The sequence below is a fragment of the Poeciliopsis prolifica genome, unplaced genomic scaffold (assembly GCF_027474105.1).
Source record: "Poeciliopsis prolifica strain line A6 unplaced genomic scaffold, Auburn_PproV2 SCAFFOLD038, whole genome shotgun sequence".
Taxonomy (NCBI): Eukaryota; Metazoa; Chordata; class Actinopteri; order Cyprinodontiformes; family Poeciliidae; genus Poeciliopsis; species Poeciliopsis prolifica.
This window is the reverse complement of record NW_026562413.1, coordinates 3,321,806-3,342,805: the sequence shown is the minus strand read 5'-3', so window position 1 is coordinate 3,342,805 and position 21,000 is coordinate 3,321,806. Positions and strand designations below refer to the sequence as shown.

Here is a 21,000-nt window from a genome sequence, read left to right as displayed (position 1 = left end):
ATTCTTTTGTCAATTGTTATTTAAAGGCTTAAAATTAACTTTGATGTTTGATTTGGTCGTTTAGGACTTTGCAGAGTTTTGGAGATATACACCAATGTAACATACTGCCTCAGTGAAATGAAATCCAGTTTTTACCCAGTTTGGTAGCATTGGGAGCCATTTTGAGTGTTTTTCCAACAAGTTGGGTCATGCCAAAGCAGTTATGTAGATTAACTATAAAGCACATTGCAAAAGTGATCATAACCATCAGGAGTCTCACAAATCATTTTATGGTCAGAAAACTATGTATTTTATTGGGATTGGAAGTGATGGATAAAAGAAAAAGTGGCTTATAATTGTGAAATGGATTAATAATGATACATTCTGAGATCCTCTTTATTTACAAATAGATTCTAAAAGTCTTCAACCGCCTTAAGTCAATACTTTATTGTAGGACTCCTCAATTACATGTTTCTAACAAAGAAATGTCACTGGCCAGACATTGCATTTAACAGATACAGAAATGTGAAGTCAACAAAAATAAATGATTGAATTCTTTTTTTTTGAAAATCAGATCTTGTTCCAAGAGTCTATTAAACTGGTGACCAATGATGTCATTTGGTTGCATTAGATTTTATTTGGGGATATTGGAGAAAATGAGTCTCATTTTTAATGTGTAGATTTTTTTCATAAAAGAAAAATTATTGAAAGGTTATTTGACAAAGATTTAAGTTTGCTAGAACTTATTGAAGTCATATTATTAAGAAAATCAATGTGAATGAGGGCCGAAAGTTGTTTTTAAATCTTTGATGTTTTTATGCAGATATCTATATCATCAAGAAGGTATCTGTTTTATTTAGTCGCTGTTTGTCATGAGTTAATGTTCTGCGTGTTGTATATGAAATACATTGTTCTGCACGTCTTGCTGCAGCTTCCCATGCCACCCAGACACAAAAAGCATGCTGCAAGGCACTAGAACTTCATTGTTTCTTGAGAGAAATGCCTCAGGCTAGTGTTTAAGAGCTGCGTGGGGTGGGAGCATGTCGACTTAAATACCTTCAGTGGAGACATGTCATGGCCTCTTTTATCAGGTGTCTCACTCGCTGAACTATAAAGCTCAGCTCTGTGTATTACTATAAAGTCAAAACTGGCGTTTTAAAAATAAACGTTTTATTCTTCTCCTTCTGATGGGGGATTATGCTTGAATTTTAAATGCCTCACACCAGCTTAAATTTAAAAACCTCACCTTTATTGAAAACTGAATAAGAGTCACACCAGTCATACGAGTGAAAGGAGACCCTTGGCTTTTAAAGTCAGAGCCCCTGAATTTTTTGACCATGGAGCTGAACTCTCGAGTGTTAACTACAGAGCCCTGCAGGGGACATGGGAAGTTTTTTTTTTTTTCTTTTGCATTCCCTCGCAATAATCTACTGACAGTGATGGCATAGTTACTTTGGTTAGATTATGGATTACTTGATTTGGAAAGTAACTGAGTTACAGAAAAAGTAACTTATTTTCTTTCAGCAGCTGCTAACAACAACACTTGTGAAAATGACATTGATCTTTGCGTAATGCGTTACTGATGTCGGACCACTTTTTTCAGTAACTAGTAATCTAACGCGTTACTGACATCACTGTCTACTGATCAGTTCATGCGGCATAATTGATTACAGTAAGCCCTTCTTAAGGGGGCCGCTGTACTTTCTGCTTTAATATAAGGTTATGTGAGGTTTTTCCAAGTACGTTAATATCTCCTTGTGAAATATCTGACATTTTATATATTTTTCTTTAGTATGGAAATGCACCACATACCTATGATATAAACAGAAACTTTTCATAAGTAGGAAAGAAATAAAAATACATCCAAACTATTTGGACTAGTTCTGAGTTATTATTGTGGGGTAATTAATTAGTCGTCTGACAATTTTGATTGTGTCTCTATTGTGTTTGTAGTCTGAATGGTTTAAAGGGCCGTTTTCATGTTCAGTTTTTGTTTATATCATAGGTTTGTGGTGCTTTCCTACCCTAAAGAAAAAGATATAAAACATGAGATATTTCACAAAAAGTTGACTGCAACACTAATTCCATGTCATTTTGTGTGATATAAGCCTCCCTGTCAAGGACAAAGACAGGTGAGTGTGTTTACAGTCATTGTTTTAAATCAGTGAACACTTGACTTTTTAGAAATATGTTTGAAAAAAACATAGCCAGAGAAAAAAGCTTGAAAAAAAACAAATTTCTACATCAACCGCTCAGAAAAAGTGAAACTCTTACCTGACATGTTAGATCATTTTACAAAATCTAACATTAATTTTTAACAGTCGTAAAAGGCTTAAGAAGATGATTTAGCAAACATCTGCTGAATTTAGAGTTATTTGTTTAAAGGTGGAATATTTTATACTTCTGCAGTTTACAGGCCAACATTGTAATAAATGAATAAGGGAGACACTGCAGGTTTATAGTTTTAAAACCATGAGCATATTTTCCCGTCTTGAGCTATGCGGCCAAACACCCTCATTATGGAGCAGAATAGTTATTATTCAAAGCTCTTTGCAAGTTTCCCCAACATATTTGTTTTAAAAGAAATCAGGAAGTTTTTATTTGTAGCTCAAACCGTAGATCGATCAAGAGCAGGTAAGTTAGCAAATAAATGTATTTTTTAAATTTACCATATCACCTAACTCAACTTTAGTTTTAACATGAGTGTATTAAAAAAAAAAAAGCTCAAGTCAGAGTGGCATTCACTGACATCTTACTAAATGTACTTTAAACTGTAATTTCATGATGAAACATTTAAGCAGTTTTGAAAATGGAACTGTTTAAAGCCTTGATACAGGTAATTTACTCGTATCTAGTAAGAAGATGTCACAATCATTAAGAGAATGCTTGGAGAAGAGCGAAGGCATGTCCTGAAACACATTCTCAAGAAGGTGGATGTGTAAAGTTGTTGTAGATAAAGTTGATGAGATGAATTCAAAGTGTTTGTAGCATTGCATCAGATTGACAGATGACATTACGATCCGTAGCTACAGTATAGAGCACAAGTGAGTGACCTTGGAAGGTATCCTGCGAATTGACGAGGAATGAACGTCTGAAAACTGAATACACGCCGTCTGTGTTGGAACGAGAAGTAGAATCAGTGACAAAACCTGACAGGTTTAAAACCTAGAGTAAAATGTTTTGGAGGCAAAATTGAGGAGGCATGGCTCAGATAGTTTAGGCATTTGTGTAGGAGGAACAATGGATCTTTAACAAAGCAATTTAATGCGTTCATGTGACAAACGATAATGTTAGAGATGATGAGATGAAGGTAGATGATAGACTGTGGGCCACCGATTTGACTTTGGCCATTTATTTGATTATCAGATTATTTTAAGAATCACAGCACACAGTAATTTATTCCAGGACATGATGTTTATTTTACAACTAAGGATAAAAGGATGCCATTTAGAATAACTGGTCATGACAAAAACCTGGGAGTTTTGAGAGCAAATTTTTTTCAAGCTTATGTACAGTCGTGGACATCACATGAGATGCCGTTAACTTCATTTTATATAAACCACGTTGAGCGACCAACAATTCACTGAAAAAAGGACATTTTTGGTCCAACAATATTCTGTAGCTTTACACCCACACCCCTGAACTGGTCTAGAAAATAACACTGTAAAAATGCACACAGTACAAATAATACTGAACTTGTAAGTAGCAAGATATGCCAACATACATTTTTTTTTATTATTATTTACACATTAAATTTTCAACTTCGTTAACTTTACAAGCTTAGCTCCTTCATGATAAATTGGTGGACTACTTAGTAAGTACTGTACATGTTAAAAAGAGAACATTAAAATATTTTTTAATTGAGGAAAAACAGGCATTTGTAATATATCTATGGTATAATGGCAAACAATAATATAGTTTGATTAAGGGCCTAAAAAAAATCAATCTTGATCTTTTTTTTTTTTCCATCAATTTTTTCTTCATTGATTCACACTCACTGAAAGTGCAGAAACATTTTAGAATACCATCCAACTTTAGACAAGTATCTTTTCCCAAACTTTGTTCAACAGGGACATCAGTTAAGTCATTCTGAATAAGACGTAACCAGACTTGACATAGCCAATGCTTTACATGAAAACATGCACAGCTTCATAAATAATATGCAAGTAATGGTGAAATATATTCATTCAAAAACAATGATTCAAAAACAGTGATGAACACAAGAGCATGGGTCAGTTTCAAAACAACAGACGACTGTGAAAGGCTCAGATCAAATGCAGTGCATTGATGAAGCAACAATCAGTCAATGACTGTATAGTGCCATGTTTGTTGCACCAATCTGTAGAGTTGTGAAGGTGAAAACAGAAGCTTTACAGTCTGCTTTTGAGCTACTTCACTGAAAGCGCTTCTAATTCAAAACATACCAGATGATTAGAATTAGAATATAAGGTATAAAACCTCATGTTTGTGTTAAGAGTTGTGGCACTATCTGTGTTGACAGATTGAGACTTAAGAGATTTAGTGCAACAGAAATATGTCATTATCACTGATTTCACTGTTTATCTATCTTTTCAAGTTCTTTCACAAAGATGAGGTGGTCCTCTGGCGACTTTCCGTGCGTTTTACAAAGGTGCAATTTGATTGCATGTTTACTCACAAATGTCCGGTTGCACAGTTTACACTGATATGCTGAGCCAGAGTCATCTTCAGTAAGTCCAGAAGACGTAAACGTCTTGTCCTCAATTCTGCTCACTGTCTGCTGCTCAAGTAAGTCTACGGAAAGCTTGGAGAGGTCCTTTAAGGTGAATCCCAGGTGGGACTCCAAATGGTTAATGTAGGACGAGGGAGTCCTGAACTGGGAAGCACAGTCACTACACAAAAACAGAGGCTGGCCGGAATCAATATTTTTGAGGAATTTTGTTCCGCCTGTCCTCTTTAACTGGTATTTTACATTGGCCAGCCAATGTGAGATAGTGGTCATGGAGAGACCAGTGAATTTACAGATGTGGACTCTCTCTTGGGGTCCCAAGTCACTAATTATGAACTTTCCCTCAGGCGTCTCTCGAAGACTAGAAGCAAACTGAGCCTGAAGAATCAGGAGGTGCTGGGGATTCCAGTTCGATTGTCGGCCTTTCCTTCTTTGGATAGGAGACAACTCCTCCATGCTGTCCTCAAAAGTAAAGCCATCCATGTCGGATTTCTCTGAGACAGAGGATGGTGTAGTAGACTTTGGCGTTAAACGGCCTGTGAGATTTTTAACCATGTCTGAAATATCCATCAAAGCATTTTCTCGAAGAGGTGGAGATGATGATGATGATGATGATGAGAAATTTCTAAAAGCTGCTTTGACAGTATTTGTGTTACTACTGTTTAGTGTAGTAGGACTAGCTTTAGCTGAACTGATATTGCTGCTGCTTTTGGATTTTGTTAAGTCAATGGGCTGATCATATTCATCATTACGATGTTGACTTGCAGGCTCGGCTTGCTTACTCTGGGCAGAACTACTCATCTTATAAAGCATTGCGAATGGGTCCACAGAGGGTCTGGGAACTTTTGTAGCTTTGCCCAAATGGTTGTTCATGACAGACTGCAAAGCACTGAGAGGGCTGATAAGGGGTTGCTCAGACAAGTGATCGGTGATAATGCTGAGGCTACTGCAGCCGTTGCTACCTGTTTTTTGTGCAGAGTCACCCCCGGTTTTGATCTTTACTTCTGTTTTGGGCTCGGGTAGCTCTTCTTTACCTTTTAGATCAACGGGAATTTCAACTGTAGGGCTTTGCATTACTTTTGAGAGAACTTCTGCATTGGCCTTGGGATTTTGCAGTGGTGACTTGGCAGACATACACTTACTCTCACAAGGTTTTTCTTCTTTTTCATCATTGGCAGAACCACTCCTTGTCACTTTTTCCACCAGCTCCTCCATTGCCAGCACATTGCTTTTATGGCTAAGAGGTGGAGAGGGGCTATTTGGTGAATGGATCAGAGAACCCATGTCAGAGGACATTGCCTTCAAACTGGAACTACTGAACAAAGGTTGAACTGACGCACAAGAAGGCAAATTAGACTTCAGGGATCCATGGAGCTGATAAGCAGCGTGAATGCTGGGGTATCCACCCCATGTTGGTGCTCCAGTTTGGGCCTTGCTGATTGCACTTGAGACTGTATTTTCCAAAGACTTTAATATGTCTATGCCACCCTTAGGTGTTTCTTCCAAGTCCTCTTCTGTAAGATACTGATAAGATCGGGTCTTTACTGGCTTCTCAGGCTTGTCAGGAGGGTCTTCTATTTCCTCTTTAATTTTTTTCTCAGGTTCTCTCACTTCTAACTTCTCTTCCTCTGTCTCGTCATCTCTCTTTTCCTCACTTCTCTCTCCCGGGCTGCAGGGCTGCAATGGGGAGTCCGGCTGTGGCTTGCCATTGGGTGCTGGGAGACGTTTCGTGGTCGGAGGCAAAGGAATTGACTGAATTTTCTCCTCTATTACAGGATCCAAAACTAACTGCTTGCCTTTTTTAGAGGCTGAATTTGTAACTTTCAGAAAGTGTCCTGTGACCATCATGTGGGCTGTCAACTGTTGTAGTGTGTCATGGGAGCTTCCGCATTCCATGCATTTGAGAATTTGTGCCTTTCGGGCCTCAAACTGCCAGGTATAACTGGCACCATTTTGGTAGCCATATCGATTGTTAGGAGTGACGTAGGGATTAGCTGCTTTTTGGTCTTTTGGAGAGTCTCCTAGGAATATACCCGAAGACACAGACTCTGGTGAGCTTGGAGACATCAGGTCCTGAAATGCTCTTTTTTTGGTCGGGGGCACCAGTTTCGAGGTAAGGGCTGGCATTGGTTCTTTTAGAGGCACTTTCTGATAGTGTTTTGTTTTTATCATGTGAACACTAAGATCTTGCAAGGATTCAAAAGAGTGGCCACAATACATGCATTTAAGAACTTTCTGGGCATCTTCTTTCCCCTCCATCTCCAACAAAGAACGCTTGCGCGGCTTGGACCACTTCTTGCTTCGATCGTCCTCTGGATCCTTGTTGTCATCGCGGTAGTGGCCGGTCTCGTTCATGTGCACAGTCAGACCAACTAAGGTGTCATAGGCAGCACTACAGTCCTTACACCGAAATTTGCTGGCCCCAGTAAAAACTGGCCCATACAGTTTGTTGTTCTGCCTGTAAAGCTGCACGGTGCTGAAGAGGCTTGGCTCAGGGAGAAGTTGGTAGGGATTTTGTTGAAGAGTTTTAGCCAAAGCTGCCTGATGCCAGTCATATGCTAATCCTCCAGTGCTTGTAGAGCTGATGCCAGTGTTGCTGTTGCTTGATACTGTCTTTGCAGTTGTGCTGCTGCTGTTTAAGTGAGTGGTGACTGGGATATCGCTACATCTGCTCTTCGCATGGCTGTTGCTTGAACTGTGACTATTCAGAAACCCATTGCTGCCTTTGTAGCTGCTACCACTACCATTGCTAGCTGCCAAATTGTTCCCTTGTTTACTTTTAAGCATGTCCAGGGCAATACTGGACCAAGAGGCATCTGAAATCAAGTTTGCATAGACGGCTTTCATTTTTGTTAGACTGTCCTGGAGAGAGAGGCCGTTTATCGACTCAGTACCTTCCCCAAGCTTTTCCTCTAGTTTTTCCTGATCGCTGGAGGAGGAAGCAGTGGTCTTAAGGTCCACCAGTTGGTCACTAGTGGTACTGAGTGGCGAAGCGTATCCAGCATCTTGATTAGTGCCATTGCTAAGTGGAGAGTTCTGGCAGCTATAATGCTCTCTCGGGTCCTCGTCGTCGTTAAAGAGAAATTCTGCATCTTGACCATCGAGGGAAAGGCCATCGTCCTGGAGATGCTCTTCTTCATCAGTCTTCCCTGTTTTAAACTCATCCTCTGGTCCATAAGCTGTAAGACAAATAAGAGGGAATAAGGATATTAGATACTAATATATGTGTACTTTAATATTTTCGACAAGAACACGCTGAGTGTGGAGGAAATAATCCTAAAAAGGAAAAAAGGTTTGTGATAAAGTGGCAAACATTCACAACTTGACAATGACCTTTAACCCTCTTTACACCTCCCTATAACTAAAATATTATCAACAAAATATTTTTAAAAATTATGTTTTAGTCCTTAAATTTGTCTGAGTAAAGGAGTACAAGAACATTCTTCTGTTTATTCAAAACAGCAAATAACATAATTGTTCTAATTGAAAATTCATCATTGATTCATGAGGTTTTTTATTTTAAGTCGCCGTTTTGCATTTTGTTAAATATGAAACCTCCATAATACAATTGAACAAGAAATGAAAATGGTAACATATCGCTGAGAGGTCCATTTTTTCTGTTCATAATATATACTTGACTTCACTTTATTTGCTGAAATTTCTTCATGTTATGTATTAACAAGTTAGGAATAGTGGAACAAAATGCCAGCAGTATCAGTCTTGCCAAGCCACGCTTGGCTGGAGTCGACTTGGCATCAGCTGTGGAAGTCCTCCCAGCATGATGTTAGGAAACGGCCAGTGGACATGAGAAGACATGTTGTTACTGCCTGTGCTCCCTGTGTGCTCAGACTGCCAAGTTATATCATTTTATAAAAGCAAATGCCTATACATTTTACAGATATAGCTGTGTTAAAATATGCTTATGATGACCTAGGCTACATTATTTTCTTTTACCAAACGAAGGATGACGCTATAGTGAAGCTCAGGTTTCTTTACCCATCCCTCATTAGATGCTTGTCTAAAGTGCCAGAATCAGTCTTATGTGAGGTGATGGATATGGTGTCAGCTTCAGACATGCTTGTAGCTCTCTATCCTATGATCAGAATGGAGATAATGCCTGATGTTTGCTGGGTGCTCTAACTTCTGTGAAATAAGCTTTAGGTCTTACACCTGGCTGTGTGTACGAAAAAAAAAAACAAACAAACATCAATACCACTTTTTTCTTCAAAATTATAGTGCATGTCTGCTATGATAATTGCTGCTATGTCTGAACAGTGATGGCTACACCTGGTGAATGCCTGTGTGTCTTCAGAAGAGTCCTTCAACAGGAACGGCACAAGCCCTGTTGGCAAATGTCATATTTCATCATTTTGGCCGGTTGTGCACATCTCTCTTTTTGTAATTTTATGATCTCACTAAACTGGATGAGCAAGTGTAGTTTCACAAACACATACGTAGTTAAATGTAAACACAAAGGCAATACTTTAAAATGCTACAAACACTTTCAAAGGTTCTTAAGTTCACAATAATCTAGAGAAATGTATCTCATGTACTCAAGCATTATAGGACTTCTGTTTTGGTGAATCTCTAGGCTACGTTTGACATGTTGATTGATCAACTGGAAAAGTGGATGGGTTGGCATTATACAGTAGTAAATCAGTTGATATCTCATCTGGCAAACGTCAAACACTTTGCTAAATTTGGCTATTATACATCTGAACAAACAGAGATTACATGCCAAAGGTGGAGTCCTCTAGGCTTCCCACTTTCATTCAATATAACATTTATATGTTTCCCCTTGCTCAGGTTGTAGAGTATAACATTGCTTACATGCGCCGCTGACACATCTTCACATTAAAAAACAGAATTCATCATTTTTGATTCCAACAGAGCAAAATTAGAGATCAGTGCGCAACTAAACTCAAAAGAGGTTCAAAGCCAAAGCAGGCAAGAAACCTATAACTTTTCATGGACTGAGGATTAATTTTAAGACATTCAATTTCTCTGCAACTGTTTAAGCTGACTACTATGCTAACCAGGATGTGGGGCTTCCTGCCAAAAAAGGACACAGGAAGATGATCTAATGTTTTGCTTCAATTAGGTAATATTGTAGTAATGGTGCCTTTACTAATCTAAAAAAATAAACTAATTTCTATTTTTGTAATTTTATGATAAGCACTTGCAGCTTATCAAACACTATGTTGCAGAAGTTATGAACAAAACCAGTTCAATGGATCACAATACGGTCAGTGTTCCCAGGAGAAGAACTAAACCTATAACTTCATGTTTTTAGTGCATTTTACATGTACTCCTCTCTTTACCTCAAAAGCACTTTGAACCACTTTAACTGTTGCTACTCTCATATGCATGCATTGCCCCTTTGTTACACATTGGGAGAATTGATTTCAAAATGTAAACTGTTATTCCAATCTTTTCGTATTTTGCTAAGCTGTTGTAACTCTTTGGACTTGCCTCATCCTCCCTCATCAATATGCAACCCACTATATTGAAATTGACACAAAGTCAAAGGGGGAGAGTAAAGACAAAACAGTGAGAGAAACCTGACAGCAGTACAAACACACACACACCCAACCAGCACACCAACATTAAAGTGGACTTTTTTTTCCTGCCATCCTCTGTATGTTACCCTGACAGGCATCAGTGTCAGGAGTATGTAAGTGTCAGCCCAAGGTGTCAGTGTCCACATAAACAAGCCAGAAAAGCGATGGGAGGGAAGGAAGAGAGGGAGAAAGTAACAACAACAAACACAAGTCAGCCATTTTTTTTTCCCTTTTCACCCCTGCTCGAGCCTCCTCCTCTTCCTTCACCATCTGTGTCAGAAAAGCTGCGGGTGCCACCGCCGGCTAATAAGGCAATCAGAGATGGAAAAGATGCTGACACGGCGGCTTTCGAGCGTCACTCAGAACAAAAGAGGAAGCAGGGAGAAGGAGGGAGAGCGGGATGGGGAGGGGATTAAAACAGGAGGCTGGAGGGGAAGGACGAGGGGAGAAAAGTGTCTGTTGTGGTTGTCAGTCAAAAACGTAAGCCCACTTTGTGCTGTCAGGGAGGATAGGCGAAAGAGAAGTTCTGAAAAGAGAGAAAGAAAGATGTGTTTAGGCTTATGAACGTGAGGTGTGTGTGTGTGTGCGTGTCTCAGTGTTTCTGACATAAAGAAATCAAACGGCATCAAGTTTAACTGCTCAAAAGAATCTAAAATCGTAGTTATAATTACATCTTCTCAACGCAAGTTCAAGTTTCTAAGAGCACACCACAGGTGTGGTCGATCAGTTGTGGGTGCGCGTTGCACGTGTTTGTGTGTATTCTAGGTGTCACAGTGTGTCAGGTGCAAGCAGAGCTGCAATGTGGCTGGTGGGGGGTGAGGTGGGGGGGAAAGCGAAGCCATCTGTGTCTGGAGAGGAGCCTGTCACTATTGTTGTGCCCAGAGAGTCCAGGATTTCCTGCTGCAGACAGGTGACACCACAGTAGGACAGCCCCTCCCTGTGGCCCCCCAGCCCCAGTGACATATGCACACATGTACATGCAATCTAGCACGCCTTCTTCCACAAAACTACATTCCTCGCCAAAGGAAGAGATCTGTTGGGCCTATTGGTTTTAAAAAGCATGTAAAAATGCATTTCTCAAAAGCAGAAACAAAATACAAGAAAGAGTGAACTAATGAATTATTTAGAGCCCAGAAATGTACCAAGGACAGTTTTAATCTCTCATGTACAGCAAATTTGCTCTCCCCATACCGGGTAAAATAGAAAATATCCTCAAGCTACAGTACTATATAGTTTTTGATCTGTAAAAAAAAGTCTGACTGTTAAATTTGACATTTTTCCTCTTAATACAGTACTATAAAATATTTAGACAGGACTTTTTTTTGTAGATGCCTTTATATTGCCTGTTAAAGTGGAACTAGCCACGGTTCTGTTTTTTGCATCAAGGTATTCCAGAGTTTTGCAAATGTACCATGCTGCCGGTTTTTGTCATCAAGGTTCTGTTGTTGAAGGTCTCTTTAATAAGTTGCTAAAAGAAAGTGTCAGTGATTTCCTCTAGATGCATGGAGAATAGGAACAGAGCACAGACCTTCACCCTTGCTCAGAGTTGTCAGTCTGTTGGGTGTAAGAGAGTTATTGCACATTTCCCTTAAATTTAGTTGCTTGGAAATACTGCTGATTGTGAAAAAATAAATAAATAAAACAAAAAAAGGACAGTATTGATGTGGAAATAAAAATTTTACTAAGGCAACACAAAATTAAAATGAGAGTAAAAACGATACCAGGATTATGTTTGTTAAAGAAAAAAGAAAGAAGCAGCAGCAGGTGACTGACAACATACAATATCAGTGTGTTGAAGCTGCAATACCTTCCAAAGAGTAGGACAGAAAAGGGTTAACAGGAACTAACACTTTTTCAAGCAGAATTTAGATCTATATTTTATTTAAGATTTGTAGGGGGATGGTATTGACTTTTTAAAGATTTATTTTATGCTATAACATCATTCCCTCATCAAACACAAATCCGGAATACTGCTTTGACTCATTCATGCATGTTTTGAGGAATCCTTGAATCTCCAATGCTTTCATGCAATGCACCACCAACTTACCCAAAACTCTGTCTTAGCTTCAGTCCCCCAGCTAAAAACCACCCCACCCCACCCAACTCCACCAGACTAGTGGCAGCAGAAATGAGCAAACATCCAGAGGAGCTAATATTTTCTAGCACCAGTGTCAATAACTGCTTTGGTGTTTTAAATAAAATTATTGAAATCATAATATCAATTCTCTTGGTAAATCTTTGCATTGCTGCTGATATTGTACTAATTATATTCAAGGTAACTATATTGCGAGAGTCTTAAGGCTCCCCAAAGGTAGAAAATGTCAACAAAGCAATAAAATGAGAGGAAAGACACGTTGCACAACTTGCACCAGATATTTCTTCTTTCACATAAGCACTCCAATGCTTAATATGTGCTTAAACTTGTGCAAAGTACTTGAGTACTTGAGATCTACATCCTTCAAATTGAAAATTGTCACATTTCAGGTTATTGAGCTCAATGTTCATTAAGGACATCTGCCTTATTTCAAGATACAGAGTAACCTGACCATGGCGTGGCCCTGACAACTTCAACCCAGCTTCTTTCCCCTCTCTTTTCTCTTTAATATACACACTCACAACACACGCGCTTTCCCCCTTTAAGCCTTTCTCATTTATTCATGTTGTCTCAGAGAAGAGGGCAATCCCGGCTCTCATTTGCAGTGCTAATGTCCAATTCCAGCAGCCTTCACCCTGCTGATTTACCCCGCGTGCCGAGGGCTTGCATCTGTGGCGGGGCGGCCGACGAGGCTCCCTCATAGCGTTTAGCGGCCCTTCAAAGAGGCAGCTCCGGCGTGGCAGTCTTATTTCTCTCTACCGTTTCGCTTTGTCACCGGTCCCTCCATTCCCTGCCACTCACCTCTGATGGCTTTGGACAGGCCTGATCAGTGTGTGTCATTGACCTGTGCGGTGTGCATGAGTGTGTGCGTGTTCGGGCGGAGAGAAGGCTGTAAATAAAATGACATTATTATTTCCTCTGTCCTATCATGTAGAAAAGCCAATTATGGTAATGCTTAGTATGTCGGGCAATATCTGTCTCCTCCCCACTCTCCCCTTCATTCTGTTCATTCTTGCTTCTCCTTTCAATGCAGAACTTGCGGTTGTGGTTTCATAGGACCTGACACTCTCTTTGGACTTCTCTGACGATGGTTCAAATCGGTGCAAACTGGCACAGACCAGCAGCCTGTCCTCAGCAAGATTTATTACCCGTCAAATCAGTTTAATTTTTTCTGCACCCCTTGAGTGGCTCAAAACATTTGGATGGAATCTGCGAAATGCCTATAATGAAGAGGATTTTCTTGTGATAAAAAACGCGTTTATGGCATGTTTTAGCTGTGACTACATTCCAACATGCTGTAAAGCTGCACTGGTGCAGCCATAATTTTATCCACAACTTCTTTGACCAGACATGTAAAAGCTTACCTTAGAGTACTCCTCCCCCCACCCCTTTCCATCAACCCACATGGAGCGGTCCACCATATGGCACAACAGCTCTGGGCTTTCCTGTAGCTCATATGTTGTGCAAATCCACCATCAGTCTCCACAGTTCTGCTATGTCGGGGAAATTAAAACAGCCAGTGCAGCCTCATCCTCACAGTGGTCGCTGTACTACAGCCAACTATTCTATTTTTATACAAGCTGACTGCATTGATTAAATAAAATGCAGTAATTAGAGCTTTAGACTATCTTTAAATATTTGCAGGAAAGTCCCTGAGAAAATTCACTTCTTGATTTCTGCAAGTTTTTCTGTCTGTTCTCATGTTCCAACCTTGCAAAACTGCATCACAGGATGAACACATTATGTTTTAGATGAAGTTAATCAGTTTTTCCTAAAAATTGTATAATTGTCCAACCTTTAAAATGATGTGAATGGTGAAAGAGATTGTATTGGATGCTGAAGCTACCTGCCATTGTGAGATACACTCCGTTATGACCAGTCAATAACAATTACAGCATTCAAATCAAAACTGTAAGTTTATGAAGGGAGCTTTTTCTCAGAGTGTTGTCCAAACAAGATTTTAAAATGCATAACAAATCAAGATATTAACAAATGACTTGAAAACAGAGTGGAAACATTGCAACATTAGTGCAGCATGTTAGCAAACTACTCTGCTATTTACAATCAAGTAGCTAATTTATCCAAATAAATTTGTCAGAAAAACTGTCAACTCTGACAAGTTGACAGTTTGTCAGAGTTGACAGAGCAATGAAACTGTCAACCCGCCGCTAATTTAAATTGCAAATATCAAATACTAACATCTAGAAAAATGGCTTTTCAAAAATGTACGTCTTCAGTTTCGCAAATGAATCAACACATTTAAAGCAAAAGCATTAAAATGACTTGGGTAGAGAAAAACAAAAGTTTATGTCTTGTTGTTCACAAAGTGTGGCAGAGAACATGACTATTTTAAAAGTAACAATTTGAAACCTGTAAATTATTAAAATGTTTCCATCTTAAAGTGTTTTCAATGAAAACTGAACACAGGAGAAAAATTAATTTTCGCCGGTTGTATTTAGCCACATAGTAGTTGCCAGCTCATTGCCCCCTACCTCTTTTTGCATAAGTCTGACACACACGTTTTTAAATTAAACTGATTTTTAGGGACTGCAACACACAAAAAGAGAAACTATGTGCTGCAAGTTATTTGATAGAGCTTGTACTTTTGAATTCAGCAAAAAAATTAATTGCTAGAATAGCTCCACTTGTGTAAAACCTCTATCTGATTTTTACTGAACTCAGAAAATGTCTATAAAAGTATTGATGCTTTCATAGAGTGAAAATGTTCAGAGTTCTTCTGCATTTATTCAATAGGAAACAGAAAATGATTTTTGCAGTATTAGACCTGCCCATTACAGATCTGAGCCAATCAGAGAAAATAAATTGGCAAATTAATTGGGATATTCTAAATAGGAACACTTTTTTTCTAAAGTTTCATTGCTTACTTTTTAAATCTATTCAAAATATAGGCTTGAATAGAAATAATCTTAAATCTCATTCAAATATGTGAATAACTTTGGGCTTAGCTGTAAATACATGCCCTTTCCTTAATATACACCTTGTTGTGCTGAAAGCAGATATTGTATTTTGCTCTGAAAAATGATGCTAAAAGGAGCGAGGATGTGTCTGGTGTACTTGGCATCATCCTCCTTGTGCATTTATGCAGTTTCAGTCTCATCAGTCTATTTTATGAGGGGTCTGTGGGTTGCTGCACTACTTTTGGCACGAGAACCTGCTCTCCTTGTCTTTCTGAGACATAATTTTTTATGCGTCTGTATGGGTTTATGTTCATCATCACTGCTGCAAGAAGATTATCAGCTACAAATAAAACTCCACACACACACACAAAAAAAAATCCTCTGCAATTATGGGAGCAAATTTTGCTAAAAGCATTTTTAAATCATTCCGACATCTCAGAATTCCCCCTGGATTACCTTCATCAATTACATAGAATTAGAAAGACACAAAACGACTAAATCAGTGATGAAATAAACTACTTCCCCTCCACCTCCTTGAATCGCCAGGCAGTTTTGATGCCCCATGACAGTGACTGCGGTCTATAAATCACCTTCTCCCTGAACTGTCAGTGCCCACTTGTTCTGAGATGAAACAACAGCCGTTAGATCATCGACGCAACAGATTCCAGCCCTTTCTGCTCAACTCTCCTGCCAACCTCCGCTCACCACCGCCGTGCACCCCAAGCCCCCACCACCTCCTCCTGAACGCTGCTCTAGTGCTGCACAGACATTTTTTAAAACCATCTGGTTCGCCTTCAAAGCAAAAGTATGGATAAAGCATTACTGCTGCTAATTAACAATGATGCGAGTGTGGTTTATTCAACCTGTGCCAAGCGGTGACTCAACATAGGCAGATAGTATTTGTTGAACAGATTCCTCACCATATCTAATATTTTCATTATAAACAGGCGTCAGGGTTTCGCTTATTCTGCCTTAAATTTTAGCTCGTCTTACAAATCTTTGTGCATTGATTCGGTAGTTTTATATGTAACAAAGTATGCAGCTCTTTGCTAAAGTATTCACACCTTTTGGACCTTTCCACATTTGCCATGTTACATCTGCGACCTTCAATATATTTAATTGGGACTTTTTTTCTGAGAGGTTAACAAAATGTACTGCATAATTTAAATGAAGTTACCTGAATACACAATTTTCAAAAATTCTTTGACAAAAACCAAATGAAAATTATTTCCCCGCACTTTTATGCATTATTCTGCAGATTCAAGTTACAGCTGAAAATCTGTTGTGGTATATTTTTTGCCAGTTTTGCAAACATACAGACTAAAAATCTCATTCAAAGCTTAAGTTTGGTCAAACTGAAAGGGGAACATCTTTGACCAGCAATTCGTACCAGAGATTCTCAATTTGATTCAGGACTGGACTTTGACTGAGCCACCGCTAACACGGTGTGATTTGACCTAATCTGTTACATTTTAACCCTGATTGTATGTTTTAGTTGTTGCCCAGGTGGAAGGTGATCATCTGCCCTCCTTTCTGTATAACTGTGCAGACTTTCATCACACGTTCTTCAGGCTAGATCCTTTTTGACACTTTTTTTTTACCATAAAACTGAGAGAAGATGAATGAACAGATTTTCCCACTTCAGGTGTGAATCTCTGCAGCTCCTCTAGAGCTACTGTTTACATTTTAAGAAGATAAACTGAAAAATTGCTTTACAATCTCACTGCTACACAACTTTCTCTCTGATCTGCCTTTTGTGTTGCTTGGTCTTCTTAATGCTCTTTTTTTCACTAAATCTCTAAGTTGTCCACCCAAAATTAGATTAAATTATAACCAGGTGGATTTTGTTTAGTAAAAAGGTGACTTGTGGTTCTAGTTGGCTCCATTGTTTTTAAGGATATTAGTGTAAAAGGAACTTATTATACAAGATATATATTGTATAATAAATACATATATATATATATATATATATATATATATATATATATATATATATATATGTATATATATATATTTATATATATATATATATATATATATATATATATATATATATATATATATATATATATATATATACATATATATATAATATATATATATATATATATATATATATATATATATATATATATAAAAATTATAATATTATATAGATCACACATTTCACGTTTTATTTGGAGGCCATTACATAAAATCTTAACCATAATACACCGAGGTTTATGGATGTGGCGTAACAAAAGATGAAACAGGGCTGAGGTACTTTTGCAAATTGCTGTTTCTCTGCCTAATTGAGAATGGACATTGCAGGCCTATAAAGCTGTTCAGTCTAAATCAAAAATAAATGGCCCACAAATCTGAGGTAGTAACAAAATAACAGTTTCATGCTTTCTGCATAGATGCTGTCTTTTGAATTCACCTGCATTAACCCCGACAGTGGAGCTTCCCCCCCAACTAAACAACAGCTGCTCTCATCGCGTAGCAACAACCACTTGATGGATGACCCCAAAGATGGATAATTACCATAAATCACTATGGCGGTGTGGTGAAGAGAGGCAGGAAAATCATTGGAGGGAAGAAAAAAACCTAAAAAAACATAATGAAAAAATACACAGGATGAAAGTCTTAGCTGGTGTGCATAAATTAAAATGAGAAAATGTGTTTATGTGTGCGTGGAAGGGGATGGGTGAGGGGGTGTGTGGTCCGGCTGCAGGTTATAACTAGTTCGGAGGGAAGTGTTTATGACAGAAAAGTCATAAATAAGGGCTGTAAAATGAAGTCTGATGGAATGACTCATGGGATCAAATCTGTCCTGGAGGATCTCTGACAAACAAAGTGGGTCAAGGAAGGAAGAAGGAAAACAGCAGACAAAGAATAATGGCAACGGCAATGAGTTTACAGCAGAAAAAAAAGAGCATATTTGTTTGTGGTGAGAGATTGACAGAGGCAGGACTGCAAGATACAAGAAAATGAAACAGGAATAAGAACGCCAGGAGAAGAAACCAAGAGGGCAAGGGGCCAAAACAGGGTCAAAACCTAACCAGTTTGGTCTAGCTGAGCCCAGTTGCACAATAAGCCATCAATCAACGTTCTCTGCACTGTCAGCCCTCCCCTCAATTCACAAAGGCCATCCACTTTGTACACCACTGAGGAACAAAACATTGAAAACCAACCGAGACACAGAGGGAAAGGGAAAAACACACACACACACGCAAACACACACACACACACACACACACACACACACACACACACACACACACACACACACACACACACACACGCACACACACACACACACACACACACACACACACGCAAACACACTCTTACATGAATGTGATCCTTTACTCTCAGCAGTAAGGAGACACCCTACTGCCGCGGTAACAGAAAGTGGCACAGCAAGATTTTCATCTGCTCATCTTTATGAGGTATTTAGTTCTTAAGAATAGATGGTAAAGATTAGGAAGCCAATAAACATGTGAGAGCCATATTAATGGGGTGAAGACTTTCTGTTACAGCACTGATCATTGTTAGATTGTTTGTCAAATGTTTGCTCTTGGAGTAACAATGCATAGAGAAACCAGAGTTGTTTTAGTTTCTCATTCGTGACTTACTGGCTTTATTTCGCTCATCAGTCAAGTTTGTGTTTCTTAAATGTGTTCATTACTCTGGATTTAAACAGCACATTGTTATCTTATACCAGCAATTGGTTTGGGGCTATTATTGGTATAAATATAAACTAAAGGATTTAAAATCTCTCGAGACGGTCACACTATTCCTGTAGCTTAAAGTTGTTTTAACGAGAAAGCCCAAAAAATTAAACTGTACAGAGTGCAGCAAGTTAAATAGGACAGCGCTAACATTTGGGCACTAAACACCAACTGCTTGAAAGAGGGAAAGTCCACTTCACCTCTATTTTAAATATTTCTGATTGCTAAAAATTGCTCATAGTTTGCACTGTGAAAACTACGACTACATTACGTGACTCTTTTAAATATTTAGTCTGGATAAAAATGTTTGTTTTTTTTAGGATGAAGATATATATTTATGTTTGAAATTTTTGTGTGAATACCATGGCACAGTGCAAAAGGGGCATATTTACTTGTTGAGAATCTCAAACCAATAGAGGTGGGATTTACTGTTTTTTGAAAGGAGAGATATTTTGTGGGTCTGCTCCTTTTAAAGAAAATTTTTAAGAAGAAGCCAGCCTAGGTTAACTAATTGTATCTAGTTTTTATTAATGTGTTGCATTTTAGACAATATTTAGATCAACATAAGTATTTTCTCTGAGGAGGCAATTGGACTTCAACCTGAAGAAGATATTATAATGGTAAATAATACTAGTGTGCCAGTTTGTTGTCTGAAAATCCAACTCAAATACACATTTTCTTGACTCAAACTATTTATTTGGTTTTTCTCCCCTAGTGCTTGTTCTGTCTCTCTCTGCGGCGTAGCAAAAGAGCGTGAATGTGCAACTGTGTGACACAATAAAATAGAAAATCGAGGGGCTCGGATTTTTTTGCCAACTGTGTGTGGCAAACACCACTAGTCTTGGAAAATGTGACGCTTTTTCTGCTCTGCTGGTAATCATCACAAATACATATAAATATGGGAATATTTGAGTAAACAGCACAAAGAATCCGATGAATGTGGGCAAACAATGAGAGAGTTTTTTTGCAAACAAATTTGAAAACAAGACCAATCTTTTGAGGATTTTGTGAATCAGAGGGATTTACAAACATTGGTTTGTGCAAACGTAGCAGATGCAAACGCTGAATCTGCATCTTAGTTTGTGATTTTTAAAATTTTTTTAAAGGTAGATGTGGGTTTTCTTTTACAAAGATCCATGCTTCACTTCTCACACCACTTTATTTGTCAAATTCATCAAATTTTGGCAGGTTTTCCCACCAGGAGGAAATCATAGGGTCCTACTTTATGGTCTTATCAAGTGGGTTCGTGCTGTGGCAGTCAAGTCGACGCAACTGAAAACAGAGGCTTTACTGTGTCCCTGAAAGGAAATCCCCTGAATGTGACAAGCCTGCTTAAAACAACTAAATTCACTGTTTTCAAAGCTCTGGCCCTAAACTGTTCGAGAGTCAAACAAATAAGAAAATTATGAGTTCCACACAAAAATGCAGACTCCCAATGTCATAACCAGAGTGTGATTTAGCTCCATAAAACATCTCATTGTGTTAAAATGAAGCAAATTAAGCTAAATAACTAGATTTTTGTCCCAATACAGAAGACTCTTCAAATTATGAGTCATGCTTGAATTGCAAACACACACACTTTTATTTTGACGAGACATGTAACCATTTTTCTCCATCCTGTGTGCCAATCAGAAACAACTCAATTAGGCCAAAAGAATCAAACCGCAGAGATTTGATGCCAACCCCATTGCAGACAAGCAAAACCACACAAACAACTTTAGAAACCTCTAAAGTTTATAGGATAGACAAGCAAACGTTTTAGTGCTTTTAGTTGCTTGTGTCACCAGGGGTAGTTCCTGCAATCGTGCCCATCAAAACCATTATCCTTTACATTGCCGCGTTTTCTTTTTCATTATACCCGCTCCGGCATTGAGTTAGCGCCTGAAGTTTGGCTCTCCATTAAAGAAACTTGCACTGTTTCATTTTAGCACTTGCTTAGAATTTAAGTATGATGAATAGCAGAGGGGTGTAAAAACAAAATAATATGAAAAAAAAAATAGAATCAAAGGAATAAGCTGAACCAGAC

At 38.5% G+C, this 21,000-nt stretch overlaps 1 protein-coding gene across 1 annotated transcript in view; it reads right to left on the bottom strand.

Moving 5' to 3' along the window:
* Positions 1-3,374: 3,374 nt before the first annotated feature.
* The window catches only part of LOC129375120 (teashirt homolog 1-like), a 36,022-nt gene continuing 18,396 nt past the window's right edge, over positions 3,375-21,000 (bottom strand). The window contains exon 3 of the mRNA XM_055053996.1: positions 3,375-7,866. Coding sequence (XP_054909971.1) covers positions 4,532-7,866 — 3,335 coding nt within the window. The 3' untranslated portion in view covers positions 3,375-4,531. The remainder of the gene's footprint in view (positions 7,867-21,000) is intronic.